Source organism: Orbicella franksi, chromosome 11 (assembly GCF_964199315.1).
Source record: "Orbicella franksi chromosome 11, jaOrbFran1.1, whole genome shotgun sequence".
In the NCBI taxonomy this organism is placed as follows: domain Eukaryota; kingdom Metazoa; phylum Cnidaria; class Anthozoa; order Scleractinia; family Merulinidae; genus Orbicella; species Orbicella franksi.
Window position 1 is genome coordinate 2,362,621 of NC_138155.1, and position 17,140 is coordinate 2,379,760.

Genomic DNA, 17,140 nt, shown 5'->3' on the forward strand with positions numbered 1-17,140 from the left:
AGCTTTCCATCCAGTGCGGTCTATCATGTGGCCGTTTGAAGGACAAAGCTCATTTAATTTGAACTTAAGTATCATGCTCTAAGGTTTTCAGTTGCTCACATGATTTATCTCAGATATTGCGCTAACAGCTATTGATTAATTTTTCGGGCCATATTCTATTATGCTGCCCGCTTGCGGCCTGTTTGACCTGAATGCTATTTTTTTCTTCCAGAACAAACTTTGCGTTTGCACTTCAAGGAGAAAACAAAAGATTTCTCATATTAGGAAGAGGTATATTTGAATTAGCACGTACCTTTTTACCAAGGTCACACTTTTCCGAATCATTGTTGTTTTTATTCAAAAAAAAAAAGCAGCCGTAAGCGTCACCGATCTATTTATCTTGTCGAATTTAGTAAATATGCGAAGTTTCATAAGAATCTTTTGCAAACTCATGGAAATACGGAATCCAAACTTGCCAGTTTTAACCAAGAGCTGAATGCCAGGGCGTAACGCTTGCCTCCTGGAATACATCTTGATGGATTTGCAACTGATTCTTTTGAAACTGCGCATATTTACTAAATTCGGTATGAAAAATTGATCTCTGGTAGGTAGTTTTTTCATAAGAAAAATACGAGAAATTGTGTATTGCGAAACATCGGTAAAACTTTCCATAAAAAGCGAAGGAACCACAATACCTTCAATGTTTTCTGTTGTTGAAATCTCACTTGGACCCTCAGTAACTACTGACTTAACAAACACATTCACCGTCACGTCAGTTTGGCGGAAACACGATGGTTTGCCGAGATCACCTGCAGCGATCAGCAGCCGATACTCTTTCACCTCTAGTTCGCCAACAATTGTTAGTTCACCATTTTCTTCCCCCATTTTAAAATCTCCGTTGTGGCTACTTGCGTTCGATATGCTATACTTTACTTCTCCGTTGAGCCCGCTGTCTTTATCAGAAGCGGATATCACCGTCAGAAGTGTTCCGGATGAGTATGCTGTGAGATGTTAAACCACTTTATGTGGGAAGAGTCGAAAATCGGACAGTGATCATTTACATCAAGAACTTTAATGTACATGAACACGAAGCTTGACTTGCGTGGTGTTCCATTGTCTGAAGCTACGATCTTCAACTTAAACAGGTGCGGAGACGAACTCTCGTAATCCAAAGCCGATGAGGTGAAGACTTCACCCGAAATGCTATCGATTGTGAAAGATGGGCTCGCCACATTGCCGTTGTCTAACGAGAACAAAAGCTGTGCATTTCGTCCTGAGTCGGCATCGCTCGCTTGCACTTGGAGAATTTTCGTTCCGATTACACTGTTTTCCAACACGGTAGCATTGTACAGCGGAGCAGCAAAAACTGGAGCGTGAAGGTTTGGTTTAGCTGTTGTGTTACACGCCGCACCATCATATCCGGGATAACACTCACAAGTATTTGGTAAAATACAATCGCCTTTGCTAGAACAATGATTGAGACTAGAACAGTCGGCCGCACTGCATGCCGGGCCATGCCATAAAGGATCGCAGGCGCAAGTGTCATAGCTAGTACAAACCCCATGACCTGGAAAGACAATAAGTATCTGGAGTTAAAACTAGGCCAGGGGTAATTATTAAATAGTAGATTCAGTCGATCAAAGACGTCACAAGTTTTCCACATTCTTCCAAAGCTACTTCTTTTAAAACTATAAACTGTCGGTCTTAAATAGGTCATATAAAATCGAAACAGTGGATTTAGAAGATTAAGTAAAGCTTCGCTTTAGACGACACCAACTCGACGTAATATTTTGAATGTTACATACTTTTGTCGTCAACGTGTTTTTTCAAGACAAAATGTCTTTCTCACCTGAACAATAATTAACGCCTTCACAGGACGCATTTGAGCAGTCAGCCCCAGTGTACCCCACATCGCAGTTACAGAGGTCTGCCTCCAAGCACTGGCCATGTCCAGAACAATTGTTCACGGAAAGACACAAAGCAAGACTGCAGTTGAAACCACTAAAGCCAGCATAACATCTGAAATTAAAATGTGACAAGTACAGTAGAAGAGATATTAAAAAAATGCGAAGGGCCGGATAGGAAATGCTAGATGAGAGGAGAGCATAGCAGAACAAAGTACAAGGGAAGAGAAGAGAAGGGAAGAGAAGGGAAGGGAAGAGAAGGGAAGAGAAGAGAAGGGAAGAGAAGGGAAGAGAAGAGAAGAAAAGAAAAGACAAGACAAGACAAGACAAAACAAGACAAGACAAGACAAGACAAGACGAGAGAAGATAGGAGAAGACAAGACAAGACAAGACAAGAGAGGAGAAGAGAGGAGAAGAGAAGAGAAGAGAAGAAAAGACAAGACAAGAAAAGAAAAGAAAAGAGAAGAGAAGAGAAGGGAAGGGAAGGGAAAGAAAGAAAGAGAAGAGAAGAGAAGAGAGGAGAAGAGAAGGGATGAGGAGAGAAGAGAATAGAGGAGAGAACAGAACAGAACAGAAGAGGAGAGAAGAGAGGAGAAGAGAAGAGAAGGGAAGGGAAGGGAAAGAAAGAAAGAGAAGAGAAGAGAGGAGAAGAGAAGAGAAGGGAAGGGAAGGGAAGGGAAGGGAAAGAAAGAGAAGAGAAGAGAAGAGAAGAGAGGAGAAGAGGAGAGAGGAGAAGAGAGGAGAAGAGAAGAGAAGAGAAGGGAAGGGAAGGGAAAGAAAGAAAGAGAAGAGAAGAGAAGAGAGGAGAAGAGAAGAGAAGAGAAGGGAAGGGAAGGGAAGGGAAAGAAAGAAATGGAAGAGAGGAGAAGAGAAGAGAAGGGAAGGGAAAGAAAGAAAGAAATGGAAGAGAAGAGAGGAGAAGAGAAGAGAAGGGAAGGGAAGAGAAAGAAAGAAAGAAAGAGAAGAGAAGAGAAGAGGTCAGGCATATACCTGCAAGTGAGATTGCCGCCTTCTTTGTCCTGCATACAAACTCCATTTCCACTACAGTTTCCAAGACTCGCACACCTTGCTTCTTCACTACAGTTGACACCTTGGAATCCTGGGTAACAATTGCAGGTATTACTTGACACGCACTCGCCTTGACCAGAACATTGGTTCACGCTTGCGCAATCAGGGAGAGCGCAGCTGGCTCCAGCCCAGCCTGGGCCGCAGTCACATTTGTAGAACGCGACGCAGCGTCCATGACCTAGAAAAAGGTTTTGGCGTAAAAATTATGTCTGCAAGGAGTCTCGCACCTTATTTAACGACCGACTTGTAGGAAAAGTTTGACAAAACAAAGTGAGTTGAGCACACTCCTACCAGAGCAATGGTCGAGAGATCCACAAGAGAACTGGGTACAGTCTTTACCAGTCCACTCCTTATCACATTTGCACACGTCATAATCAATACAGATGCCTCGTCCAGAACAATCAGACACATTAGAGCAAGTTGGAATAATACTGCAATCACGACCTGAGGACAAAACAAAAATATGTTACTCTGAACAGTTTCCCTTAACTTACTTGATTTCAAACTTGTTTTTATTAGGCCAACTACACCCACGAACCAATCAGTTTTGTACGCGGTGCATTGGTTTTAACCCTGTGGAAGCCAAATTTCTAAACTTCACTGAAACAAAAGCTTGACATAACTCACCAATGTATCCGTCATGACAGCGACATTGATCTGTCCTCTGACAAATCCCGTTGATAGGATTTGTGCAGTTGTTGATGTTGTAGCAGGTGGCTGAAATGCAGTGAAAAATGCGATTAATGGCCAAATCACTCTATGAGATACACCTGCAGGGAATCATGGTAGTTGTATTCATCATTTTGGACTGGATGGTTATTTTGATGAATACTACTACCATGATTCCCTGCAAGCACGTCTCATAGAGGGAATTTTGTTAGGAAAAAGTAAAGGTGACGTCTGCATACAAGCCAAGTGATCCATCAGGCCGGAGCTTATCCCGGTTTCTGTAGCGCACTAACCATGGGGCCACCGGCGCTCCACAATTTTGTTAGTAATTTAGAATGAAAAGAAAGTCGTAGACGGCAACAGCACTGATAAAGGACCCAAGTTCCCACGTTTTGCTCTTAGCGCTTTCTGCGCCGTCAAAATTCTTGAGTTGTGTTTATTTTACCTTGACTCAGAGTCTTTCCTTTATACCAATACTCACCTTTCTGTTCACAAGTAGCGCCTTCCCAGCCGTCCTCGCATTCACAAAATCCTTTAACACATTTCCCATGTTCTGTTGAACAGGCTGTACAGTTCCCTTGGTAGAAGTAAAAAATTTCACCAGACTTTTATTAAGTTTCGTCTAGCGGGACGTTTGACATGCTTGAATACAATGTTATTATAAAAAGGAGAAGATTCTGTTAGTCGCCAACTTTATTAAGAAACATTCTGAATTCCATATCGAAGTTAAGGTAAAATAATAAAAGACAGACAATAATAGTATAATTATGTTCGAAAATAAATCTTTTCTCGTAGAATTGCGGGACTTTTGGAAGATTTCACAAAATTGAAGAATTTTGATATTTTTATAATAATATTTTAAATACGTGTTTAATAATGTCTCTTATGAAACGTTTTTCCAGCCTTCTGATTGATTGTGATACATACAATTACTAATGTTACCTACCGAATTCACAGCTGTCACCTGACCAACCAATCATGCACTGACAGGTGGAATTAACACATCTTCCCTTCCCAGAACACTGATCAGGGCAGCCTTCATCACAGAAATAAAAGAATGTAAATGCATCGCGAAAAAGTAAATCGACATAATTATGAATGACACAGTCTCAGAGCATATGATTCGCTAATTATAAGCAATTATCTCGAAATCCTATGACTTTCGTGTCGTTGCTATTGTTGCTGTTGTTGTTGTGGCTGTTGCTGTTGTCGTAGTCTTCGTTGTTGTTGTCCTTGCTGATGTTGTTGTTCTACTGTTTCTATTCACCTTGCTGCAGAGTTTCTTGAGCACTCAGCGACGTGTCATTGGTGACAGCTACGTCATAAAAACAGCTCTTCAGCATTGTGTCTGAGAGTCCAAGAGCCGAGCAGACTGCAGTGGCTTTCTACAATGCAAACGAAAAAAAGAAATATTCATTTGATAATTCGACTTGATATAAAACACGGCTCTCTTTACTCTGATTGCATTAGAGATTTAAATGTGAGCATAACGTGCTTGTTTAACAAGCTCTTTGGCAGGTCCCCGCAAAAAGGTAACCCAAACCCGATTTTTGGCTGTTAAAGTTATCGGTAGAACAAACTTAGTACCTTGAGGATGACGTCGCTAATACCATCTAAAGAGTACATGGGAACATGGTTAGGATCGGTGTATGACGAGTCCATGACGTCATCATGGTGAAAGTTGGATGAATTCCACGACCATGTTCCTCTAAGGCCGGAATCATTGTGGACGGCGGTTATACGCCCTGAAAGGTAAAGATGCAACGGAAAGTGTTCCTTTAAAAAAAGGTCCCAAATACGAAATATTTTACATATTTTATTTCTGGACTTGCAGTTGATGCATAATGTTAGTTTATACATGTATTATCTAAACCAAGTAGCTGTTCTCCAAGGTTGAAACGCACATTCGTGTTTGGAAACCATCGGTCTACTTGCTCTTTGGGACGCGCCTTGTTCCAAAACCTTGACGCGTCTTTTGCCATAGGTTGTCCTGTCATATAAATGCTGATTAATAATCTTAGACGCATCTACATTTAATACATGTTACATTCCACTTACAGGAATCAGAGAACTTTATGGGATCGTTGTGCTGTTCTCCATTAGGGCCCTTTAAGTCGTTGGACGGGTCGTTATCCATGACTCCGCAGAGCCCCTCAGTGTGGCCTTTATACGATGCTGTCGGTGTGAACAGCACATTCAGGTACTGACGGCCCATCACGTGACTGTGACGTACGTCCGCTGTTATCGTTAGACCTGAAGTGCAGACAAAGCCCAGTTTACAATGATTTACATCATGCTCAGGAAGGTTATTTAAGACAATCAAGACGACATTAGAGGCAATGTCATTACGGTCATGACGCAATGATATTCGGTCGCAGTTAGCATTTCTCGAGGTTTACTACATCGAGAACCGAAAGCCTAATATTAATGAGGGGATCAAAGCAAGTACAGTTCTAGTTAGATCATTTTTTTTTTAACTGTTTGATAACATCATGTTATTCCATTGCTTGTTTATACGCCTAAGTAGCCTTGACACATAAGCTGTCTACTTGTTTTGATCTAACTACATGACTGTAACTCTGAAATAGAGCAGAAATATAACCATACTGCCATGCGTCCCTTGACAATGACATCCGACGTTATCGAAACGTCGTTTATTTCCTTCGCTAATTTTGTGTTGAAATTCAAGACTTGAGTGCAAAAACCATACCCTATTTATGACCAAAATAACCAAAAATGACCAAGATGGCCGAAAAACCATACCCTTTGGGCCACACATACCGATATATATTGCTTGCCGCGTTGCCTCTTCGGTTATTTTATTTGTTTTAGCCAGTTTGGTCCTTTAGTTTTTAGCTTTTATCTCTCAGACTCTGCCGATTATTTTCATAGTAGTTTGTTTTTTATTTATTCAATATTTTTTCGCTTTGTTGGTTTTGTTTTTTATTCTTTGTTATTTAACACCACTTTCTGCTCTTTCACGTGATTTTGTACTTGTATTAATTTTCACTTGTAATTACGTAATCACTAGCACCTCAATCTCATTTAAAGCTCGTTTTTATTCAAAAGTTGAAATAACTGAAGAAGGTCTCTGACCGAAACGTTTGTTATTTAATTTTTTAATCTTTTTTACGTCAGAAGTTGTCCGTCCTCACGGTTTTTTAACTTTCTACGTTCGTTTATGCTGCGAGGTTTGGACTGGGAATCTTTACTGATCCTCCTGACGCTGTGACACCTTTGTTGGCCTGAGAGTTCTGGTAACGATTTTATTTATATTATTTATTTATAATATATATATATATATATATATATATATATATATATATATATATATATATATATAGCCCATATAAAGGAGTACTTCCCCCTGGCTTTGGATGAAGTTTGTTGTTTTAAGAATGTCTCGAGTGTCGTATAGTTTAGATTTTTTCCCTCTTGTTTTGTGAAGCTCTTGATTGCAAATGTATATATATTAATGTAGCTAGTTTAGACTACTAAGTATTACGAAGATTGATCTTTTTTTATTGATCCTTTTTTTTTATTCTGAGAAGTCTTTGATGTCATAGAAGTTGTAAAACGTCTCCCATAAAGAAGTTAAACGAACCTGACTCGTATTGTAAAGAAATGAGCACGACTCCTGTCTCGTCAGATTGTGAACTGAAGGTCTTCTGGATATCCATTACGACTGTCCCATTAGCGAGCTTCATCTTCTGACCAATATTAACCGTCAAGTTCACTAGCTTTCCATCAATTCTTTAAAAGTGATAAAACATGTTGATAGAGAAATATTTGAGCCATACAGTAGGAACTAAACGATGAAGGGACGAAGCTATAGCAGTTTCTCTAAGTTTGGGGTAACATAATTAACAAGCCTTTGAAAAAAAACAACATTTGTTAGAAGGGGGAAAATACAATTTTTTTGGTACAAACTACTGATTTTGCATTTCCGTGGAACCCCACTTTACGGCCACTGCACCGAGTAAATATGACCATTTATTCTGGCCCATTTTATTTTTATTTAAAGAACCCGTTTAATACGGCCAGATTTTTGTGGCTCGTTGATGACGGGATTGATGGAGTTTCTCTGTAATTTAATTGTTTAAATTGTCTCAGACTTTGTAAATCTTGAACTGATCACCAACTAGGGAAAGATACGTATGAAATGCCTCTTTCATAAAACCGATTCGTCAGCCAAAATGAGCTTCCAGAATGGTAAAAGTAAGTAATCAACTTTATTTATCCAAGGGGGGGGGGGGGGGGCAGCCAATTCAGCAACGAGGCTAGTATCCACAGGAGCCCTGGGGAATAAAGATATGTACAATTTATAAAATCTAAAAAATAAAGTACAATTTAAAAATTTAAAATTAGAGTAAAAATAATAAAAACTCTAAAGAACATTAAAAAGGCCGAAATGTACAAATATGATAAAATGTTCATAGATTTCCAAAGGATAAAAATCACAAATAAAAATGCTTAATATTGAAACTTTTAAAATTACTCAAGAATGGGGCACTCGTAATACAAGCGGGTGATGCGTTAAAACAGATCGTTCCTGCATACTTAAAAGTTCTCTTTCCCATATTGTGTTTCGGCTTTGGTGGGTGCAGGTCGTTACTTCTTCTAGTCGCATGATCATGAAAAGCCCTATTCCTTATAAAAAAACTGATTAAGATATTTTGGAAACAAATTATTTAAGCACTTAAAAACTAAAATACATTTTTGCAGTTTCCTTCAGCAGGTTAAACTTAACCAATTAAGCACGCGGAGAGTGTCTTTTGAAGTTTTTCTTCGAAGAATAATTCAAGCCGCACGGATAATGGGTCGCAAAGTAAACTTAAGTGAGAAAACTATTTCAAAAATGGATTATCTGAAAGTTACCGTAGTTTTGGAAATTCTTTAGGGTCAGTAGTGTTGACAGTCATGATTGACAGCACACTCAGTCCCGCCTTGACGGCCACGCCTCCTGTCAATGACGCCCGCTGGTAGGCAAAGTAACGGAACTGCATACCAAAGTCATTGAAGAGAGATTTACAACCCCAAAATTCACCAATGCCGAAGTAATCGTACTCGATTCCTGCGGGGGAAACAAGAAAAACTATGATTAGATAAAATACTAATTTGCTTCTCGGTCAACTTTTGTCACAAGTCAATTCTTTTTTCTGGCTCACCGTCTAATGTTTCCAAATGAGGATCACCCCAGGTCCTCCACGGTCGCCTTCTTTTGCAACAAGGTCCAGTCCAACTGACCGAGCAAGAACAGCGAGACCTGAATGCCCCAGCTACTGCCGCACCATTACCAGAACAGTCCCCTGAAAGAAAATGGCACAAACCTTTCACATGAATAAGAGAAAGGGACGCTCGTTTGACACATTGCTGACCAGAGTGCGCGTTGGTAATATTAGGTAAACTACAGGTAATCGCACAAGTAAATATATGAAAGATCATATATTTTAACTGCTGAGAAAGGTAAGTTATCTACATGACTGCGATGATCAATCATGTCTTCGTTTTCGAGGTAATCGTGTACTTCACGGAAAAGGCGCTTAAAACAGGTTTCAAATCAAACCTCACCTGAGCAAGGTTGTACGTCCGGTTGAGAACATCCGGGTCCTCTTCTGCCCAAAACACAACTCGGGAAATCACCATACGGTGGATGATACGGGCATTTGTAATAACCGTTATCAAAAACAGGCTTCTTTCCATTCGTGCATTGTCTTAAAAGTAAAGAAAAAGGATAAATATTTTGGTAAAGAGCCAGAAAAAAGGAAAACACTTGTTCGCCTTATTTTGCAAATGAAACTCTTGTGGTAGGTGACATGAGGAAGTCAGTCAGTATCACCAACGGTTGTGAGGTTGTAAATGATAAAAGTTACAATATGGAAAAACTTGTAATCTCTTCAGGTTGTTCGCTGCGAGTTCTTTAAATTTCTTTCCTAAAAAGTGTAGTTCAATCCCTCGAATCATTTTCGAAGCTTTTGGGATTCATACTTTGACAGAAAGAGCTGGTAGGGATCTAAGAACTATTCTGTTAACACTATTGAAATATTTTAAGCAATGTGATTGATATATATTACTTTTCTCTACTATTTAACAGTAGCTTACGGAGCCTCTATGTCATAATTGACCACTAATAACTAATGAATTATTTCGGCGTTAAAACATCGCAATTCAAAGAATTCACTCTAAATGTTTATTTAGCATTCAATCTATTGAGTCACTTTTATACACTTACGGTGGAGAAGGATCAGCGCCAGGACCAGCCCCAGCACCAACCCCAGCACCAGCCCCAGCACCAGCACCGGCACCGGCACCGGCACCGGCACCGGAACCGGAACCGGCACCTGCACCAGCACCAGCCCCAGCCCCAGCATCAGCACCAGCATCAGCACCAGGAGCGAGGGCGGTTGCGGGGGCGGTAGCGGGGACGGGGACGGTAGCGGGAGTTCTTGGTGGTAGCGTTGTTGGACATCTACAGGTAGACTGAAAGAAAACCATTGAAGGCCATTAAAATACCTGAATCAGATCATGCCATGGCTATGCAATTGTTTAGTTCATTAAAAAAATTTAAAAAGAAATACGAGTTGTTTTGAAATACAGGGATGACCCCACGATTTTCATCACCAAACAGACAAACTTATCATTTCCGTTGCGCGATGCTGAGCTGCATTATCCTAAACGTGTAGCTCAAGAAAAGGGTTTCTAAAAGCCGCGCCTAGCCAAAAAAATACTTTTGTGACCTCGTGCTTTTGCCGTGCCGAACTAAATTCAGGATTTAAGTTGGACAAAAGCACGGCAGAAGCACGGCGTCTGAATCAAACTTTTGCATTAAGTTCGGCAAGCAATTAAGTTTGACAAGCTCTGCCGTGCTACACGACTCTGGCACGGCAGTGATTCAGACGTCGTGCTTTTGCCACGCTAAACAAAATTCATAAATTATGTTAATGTATTTTGGCGAGATTGCGTTCCTACGGGGAGTTAGGAGAATTGCTACGAGGCATCAGTAAATGCTGAATTTGGTTCGAGTCTGGCACGACGTCTGAATCAGAGTTGTTTCTTTGTCGCGCTACAGTCGAACAAATTGCAATTAAGTTCGACACGGCAGAAGCACGACGTCTGAACTGGGCCTTAGTAAACAAAAGTGGCTAACCTTGGAATTACCGCATTGCAAGGGAAATCTGAAAACAGAGAACATAACGCATTAGATTGAGTACACTGCAAAATGGTATCCCAATACTCCGGCTCTTGTCGTCTGAGTGTTGATTGACTGATTGATTGACTGATTGATTGATTGATTGATTGATTGATTGATTAATTGATTGATTGATAAATCAATCCATGTAAATCCATGCCGGTTTACTGAGCCTTTTAATAACATACGGACTCTAAAATTCAAAGCTCAGTCCGAGAAATGCGTTTTTCGCTACCGTCAATCAAATGTTCGGCGGCTCCTCCCAGCTTCCGACTAGTGTCGAGCACTATAGCTGGTTTTCACTGAGTGACGTCACTAAAATTCGAACTACAAAACTATTGATCTTCCTGAGATTTTACTTAAATGATGTATAAGAGCAGCTAAAAACTAATATTCACACAAATTTTCGCTCCGCAATGGGTTCTTGGTTTTGTGATACACTACGCTTGAATTTCTAAGCTTTTGCGTGACGCGGCATTTACGTGACGGCCTAGAGAGCTGTCATGATGGTTAAAAAGGTGACTTATTTCGGGGAACTTGGCTATCTGAACAGTTCATGTCTTAGAAAAAGTATTATTTTAGTGTTTTAGAATTCCTCGAGGGATAAATTCACGCTTTTGTAGCAAAACTCGGTGACAGATGTTTCTGTTGGTTTCCGGCCGCCATGCTGGTGCCGGGGCTGGTGCCCATACGGATGGGCACCAGCATGGTGTCTCCATACAAATCTCTATAAATTTGGGTAAAAAATTTCTCCGCGTATCTCGCATAAGAAAAATTGCTGTGACCAGAATTTTGGCGAGAGTCTTTGCATATTTACCTTCTTTGATTTCCCAGATTCTGGACTTAATCTATTGACCGGTTTTGATTTTTATTTTGATCTATTTTGAATTGCGTGACATGTACACTGAAAACCAGCAATTTCGTTGTCTAAACTGTACTCAACGATTTGATTACCGCGCTCTCGGCAATATTCGGAAGCTTGGAGGAGCCGCCGAATATTTGATTGACGGTAGCGAAAAACGCATTTGTCGGTTGAGCTTTGCGCAAGAACCCTTTAATCCCACCAGTGATCAAGTTCAATTCCTTACCACAATACCAAAACATAATCACGAAACGAGTGATGAGATGACAGAATTCACTAACTAAATGATATTGCTTTGATGTACCATCAAGTTCTCAGAACTGGCATTTTAAAAAATGTATGGCTGTCAGTAAGAAAAATTAACTCTGAGACTGAACAAGTCAATAAAATTAACGTCTCTTTTAGCCCACTCATTTCTTTCCCCACTCAAGAATCCTGGTCTAAGATTTGGCCCGAAACTTCTCTACATCAAATGTTTACTGCAAATATCAGTCAAGAGTGGTTCAGTAAACTGAAGGTCGGTAAAAGTGCCGTTTTTTGTCACTGACTTGTATATTTTATGGCAAGACGTTTCGGCTAACTCTTAAGCCTTCATCAGTTGAAAAACCGCTTGATGTTACGCCCTATTTAAAAACTTTGTAAAAATTGAAACGTTGCGCGTGCTGTATGCGCGTCACTCGAGAGAATTTTAAGTGCGTGCTAAGCACTTGTAGACTTCTGGGATGACTATGTGATCATTCCCAGCGTTCGGGTCTTTTCCAGACAATCAAGCTTCTAGAAAAAGCCGCTGATGGTAATGTGCCTCATGTCCGACGACTTCAACGTTTTCAAAAGGGAACTTACGAATCGACGACTTTCGCACGACGGCGCCTTTGGGTCACCATATAGTCCCGCGTCGTCGTCCTGTAGAAATTTGAATTTACGATTCGCAGTAAAGACGACGACGTTTATGCGCGAAAAAAAAAACGCAAGACAGACCAACAAAATGTGCTAGCGTGGCAGAAAAGAAAGCGCAGCTGTAAGTCGAGAAAAATTTGTGTGCTAAAAGATTAGGCTGGCTATAAGACCACTCACAACAACAGAGAAAAATCGCCAAGCTCTGTAGTTGAGCTATCTAGTCCTTGTTTCTAACTGTCGACACGAATGCTAAAAGCAACTTTTTAGTCCTTTCAAATTCATTGTACACTAGAAAATGTCTTATATTTCAGTGAAGCGTGCTTAAAATGAAAGATTTTTCACACAGCAATTTACTTTTCATTCATACCGTGTCGTGCTTTGACCGCTTTCAGTGTTGGTTGAACTCATAGCGTTAGCCATGGCACTGTAGAAGGTCGTTTCTTGAACGAAAACAGGGCAAAAAAAAATTAAAATCAACCGTCAAGTACATGCCCCTAATGTGATACTTAAATTGTCTGGCAAAAATACCCGAGGTATCGAGAGAAATTTTTGAAAACTAACCTCACGTCCTCTTGTTTCCAAGACGCCGGCAAGTCGCTCTCACCAACGTCGTCGACTTTGGCGCGAAGCTGGTAAGTGCTCACAAAGGCATGCGCAGTGAGCATGTCACGCAATCTAACGGCGCCGTCGTGCGAAAGTCGTCGATTCATAAGCTCCCTAAAATCCATGTGATGACGACATTCATGAACATGGCACACAAGTTTTTAGTTAACGGCACTTTCATCGATATGTCATCTCCTGACTACAGTTACTCAATTTTTAAATTGAAGGTACTTTTATCACACCGGATATTGTGACTGCTAACTATTCAGCATACATACTGTGTGTAGTATTGGTTGCGATAGTTATTCTTTAATATATTTTACTGTCATCAATTAAGTGAGAACTGATCGCTTTTGAACAAACGTACCTACGCTCCCATACACCGGCGTCCAACTTCCGACTCAAAACTTGCAACTCGTATTTCACTGCTCCAAAGCCGATCGACAGTCGTCCGACAATTTCCGAGAATCCGAAACTGAGGACCAGTTGGCGTGTAATAGTGTCGTCTTTTCTGGCACATTTATCGCTATTGTCTTTGACGGCAGCATTTATTCCAAAAGGAAGTTCTAAACTGAGTCTGAGAACTGAAACATCACTGGCACTAGAGCTTTCGTCAGGGCTTTTGCCAGCTGCAATGAGATTAAAGGTTAAACAGTGGAAAGTGGCTGCTGTAGAGAGTTAATACGTACTTATACATGTCTGAAAATTCGCTGGACGCAATCTTCCGTATCAAATTCTTTTGCAATTGCAGTGCAACCTCTCTCCAAGGCCACCAGAACAGGGATTGTGGCTGCCGTAGAGAGGTGGCCGTTATGGTGAGATAGGGTTGTAATACGACACCTTTTTTTCGGGGGTGAAACTTTGTTTGTCAAATAATGCTTATTTTAGCATATATTAAAATCAAAAGGTATCAATAAAAGAAAAACTAAACAGAAAGAGAAACCAACAACTCGCGATTTGGATCACAGTTGGTGACAAAGTGGGGTTTTGAATATGCCGTTCGTCAGTCGTTGATTAATTGGCCGTTGTCGAGAGGTAGTTTCGGCATCTGGAACGAATTTTAGTGGCTATTGCCTTTGTAGAAAGGTGGTCTTCGTAGAGAGATTTTAAAATTAGAGTGAATGTATGGGCTGTCTGTCGGGGCCAAAACATTGGTCGCTTTAGAGAGGTCCCGAAGGAATACTTGACCCATGTTTGGATATAGGAGTGCCGCAGAGGGTGTGAAATGCTGACCCTGTTTAGGACAAAAATACTCTAAAGACCCTACCATGTCGAGGACAGAGAAACACAAAGTAAACTAGACTTTTACCGGTACGATCTGTTCTGTCAATGCGCGTTTGTTATAATACTGATAAATGGAAAAAAAAAACATTATTAACGACAACAATAGCATTCTTGCCCAGAAAATCATCTGATGTTGATTAATTATCTTATCTTGACAGAGGGTACCCTGAGGAAAGGAGTGCTTGATGTTTTCTTTCATATGGAATCGGACCTTTAGTTAGCCGACCTCCAACTCTGATAAGTCAATGAATGAGGACTGGTTGCAGTGGAAGTAGTGAACTGTTGGACGAGAGAGCTCGGTTCGCTTCCCGGTCCTTGTAGTCGTCCTTAAATGATTTAACTTTGGCTTGTTTACAAAGGGCCATGGAGGCTTCTTCTTCAGGCAACATTAGAAATTCTGGACCGGTGATCCAACGACATTGCGGAGTCAACTCCAGAAATGCGTTTACTCGATTTCCAAGTCGATTTCTTCAAATATCTTAGACTTCAGTCTAGAGGTCATGACGGCAGCCTGTAGCTCCAGCCGTGGTACAGCCAAGGCTTTGATTGGGGCAAGCCTTGTCGTGCTTATAATAAAGCTCACATTGATACATTTACGAGTCACGGTGTGGATATACGCAACTCCTTGGTAAGCGATTTCTGAGGCGTCGCAGAACACGTGTAGCTGCACATTCTGGCATTCGTCGAGGCGAAAGCCATACCACCTGGGAATCTTAATCGTTGGTGAGGCTTTCAAACCTTCTTTCCAACTTTGCCACTTCTGGAGGATATCATATCACTTTAAGCACTTCTTGGCTATTTGACATCCGGCTGTTAAATCTTTGGTTAGACCTGTGTCTTCATCAGAGCTTCGCTTCGATGCTAAGAGGTCATCCATGCAGAAATAGCGTCTAACAGCGTTGATGGTATCCTCACTGAATCCCTTGCGAATCACGAGCAGAGTTCCGCAATGCAAAGTTTGCACAACACGGTGAGTCAACAGCGCCAAACACACGAACAGTCATCTTATATTCATTTGGTCTCTTGGTTTCATCTAAGTCTCCCCACAAGAAGCGCAAAGAGTCTCTATCTTCTTCACAAACTCCCACTTGATGAAAAATTTGTTTAATGTCTGCCATTACACCAATCTTCCCGGTGCGAAATCTCACAAGGATTCCTACCAAATGATTTAGCATGTCAGGGCCAGTCAGAAGCTTGTCATTTAAGGAAACACCATTAAATTTTGATGCGGCGTCAAAGACCAGACGGACCTATCCAGGCTTGTTCGAATTTACTACTGCATGGTGTGGCAAGTACCATATTTTTGAGATTGTCACTTTGGCCTCTTCTTTTGTCATCCTTTGGGCGTGTCCTTTAGTGACATAATTGTTAATCACGTTCTGGTATTTCTCTGCTACTTCCGGGTTTCTCTCGAGTTTCTTTTCAGTGGAATGAAGTCTTGAAACTGCCATAGTATGATAGTTAGGCAGGGCTGGTCCACGTTTCCATAACATTGCTGTTTTGTAGTGGTTTTCCTCCTTGACTGTGCTACTTTCAAGGATGGCAAGCGCTCTTTTGTCTTCAAAAGACATGGTGGACTCAGAGAGAACCTGCTTGGCCACATAAGAATCGATCTCCTAAAATCGTTCAATTTGATTTTGTAATGTGATCTCTTGTCTGAAGCTAGAAAGTTTACATTGATTGTTTTGCAGTGTCCTTGGGTTACATTTCCAAACAGGGTCTATCCAGGGGGGTCTTCACTTCGATGGGCCCATCCCATCGTCCCTGGTGGACTTCAAGGTGAATCAATAATTGAGCTATGTCATCTCCAAAGAGAATCATCACGTCATCACCTTCAAGTTCGGGAAGGTCCACATCAGATAAGTGATTTCACTGCTCGGCGGCCCTTTTCTTGAAGACCTTGAAAGACAAAATGTTAAAATAATAAAGTGTATTATCGTTTGTCTCACGATGTAGTCACTTGAGATGTAGATCGCGACGTTTCGACTGCTTACTGCTAGTCTTCTTCAGGCGATAAGGTCGACTGATTGCACGGTATCATTTATATCACAAAGGTCGGCTGTGATTGGTGCATTTCGATCCTCACTGGTACACACGTAGGGTCAAGGAAGCTATTCACATAAGACTTCACCCTAACAACATCAACAGGGATAGTGAAATTGAAATTCCTGAAGCATGGATACCCACGATCAAGAAACACAACAACAGGAGAACGGTACAACAACGGACCACTGAAGGAACAGCTACTCGCCGGAACAATGGAACAATAGGAGGATCGAAATGCACCAATCACAGCCGACCATTGTGATATAAATGATACCGTGCAATCAGTCGACCTTATCGCCTGAAGAAGACTAGCAGTAAGCAGTCGAAACGTCGCGATCTACATCTCAAGTGACTACATCGTGAGACAAACGATAATACACTTTATTATTGCATCCACCACGATGAATAACAACAACCTTTTCCTCGACAAAATGTTAAGTTTGTCAATGACCCAAGCTCCATCCACCATCCTGGGTCTGGCTGATTTTAAGACGAAAGACCAAAACTTACTTTGTCTAAGTTCTGAGCGATAGCTTCATTGCCAACTGTATTAATATTAAGGGGATACGTTTCGCCATCAAGTCCGTTCTAATCAGAGTCGAATCACTTCCAGGACCAAGGACAGCATGTGTGTTAACC

The 17,140-nt window shown here is 41.0% G+C and overlaps 2 protein-coding genes across 2 annotated transcripts in view; both read right to left on the reverse strand.

Annotated features, from left to right (window-relative positions):
• The window catches only part of LOC145502871 (uncharacterized), a 76,036-nt gene that overhangs the window by 17,154 nt on the left and 41,742 nt on the right, over window positions 1-17,140 (reverse strand). The gene's annotated exons all lie outside the window — the stretch shown is intronic.
• Window positions 1-17,140, reverse strand: part of LOC145503278 (uncharacterized) — a 52,530-nt gene that overhangs the window by 1,452 nt on the left and 33,938 nt on the right. The window contains 21 exon segments of the mRNA XM_081482773.1: window positions 675-971; window positions 974-1,546; window positions 1,829-1,998; window positions 2,874-3,129; window positions 3,243-3,395; window positions 3,579-3,668; window positions 4,102-4,197; window positions 4,567-4,656; window positions 4,888-5,005; window positions 5,208-5,365; window positions 5,679-5,873; window positions 7,225-7,373; window positions 8,499-8,694; window positions 8,789-8,929; window positions 9,192-9,334; window positions 9,853-10,100; window positions 10,768-10,795; window positions 13,130-13,285; window positions 13,539-13,800; window positions 15,450-15,648; window positions 15,772-16,071. Coding sequence (XP_081338899.1) covers window positions 675-971; window positions 974-1,546; window positions 1,829-1,998; window positions 2,874-3,129; window positions 3,243-3,395; window positions 3,579-3,668; window positions 4,102-4,197; window positions 4,567-4,656; window positions 4,888-5,005; window positions 5,208-5,365; window positions 5,679-5,873; window positions 7,225-7,373; window positions 8,499-8,694; window positions 8,789-8,929; window positions 9,192-9,334; window positions 9,853-10,100; window positions 10,768-10,795; window positions 13,130-13,285; window positions 13,539-13,800; window positions 15,450-15,648; window positions 15,772-16,071 — 4,018 coding nt within the window.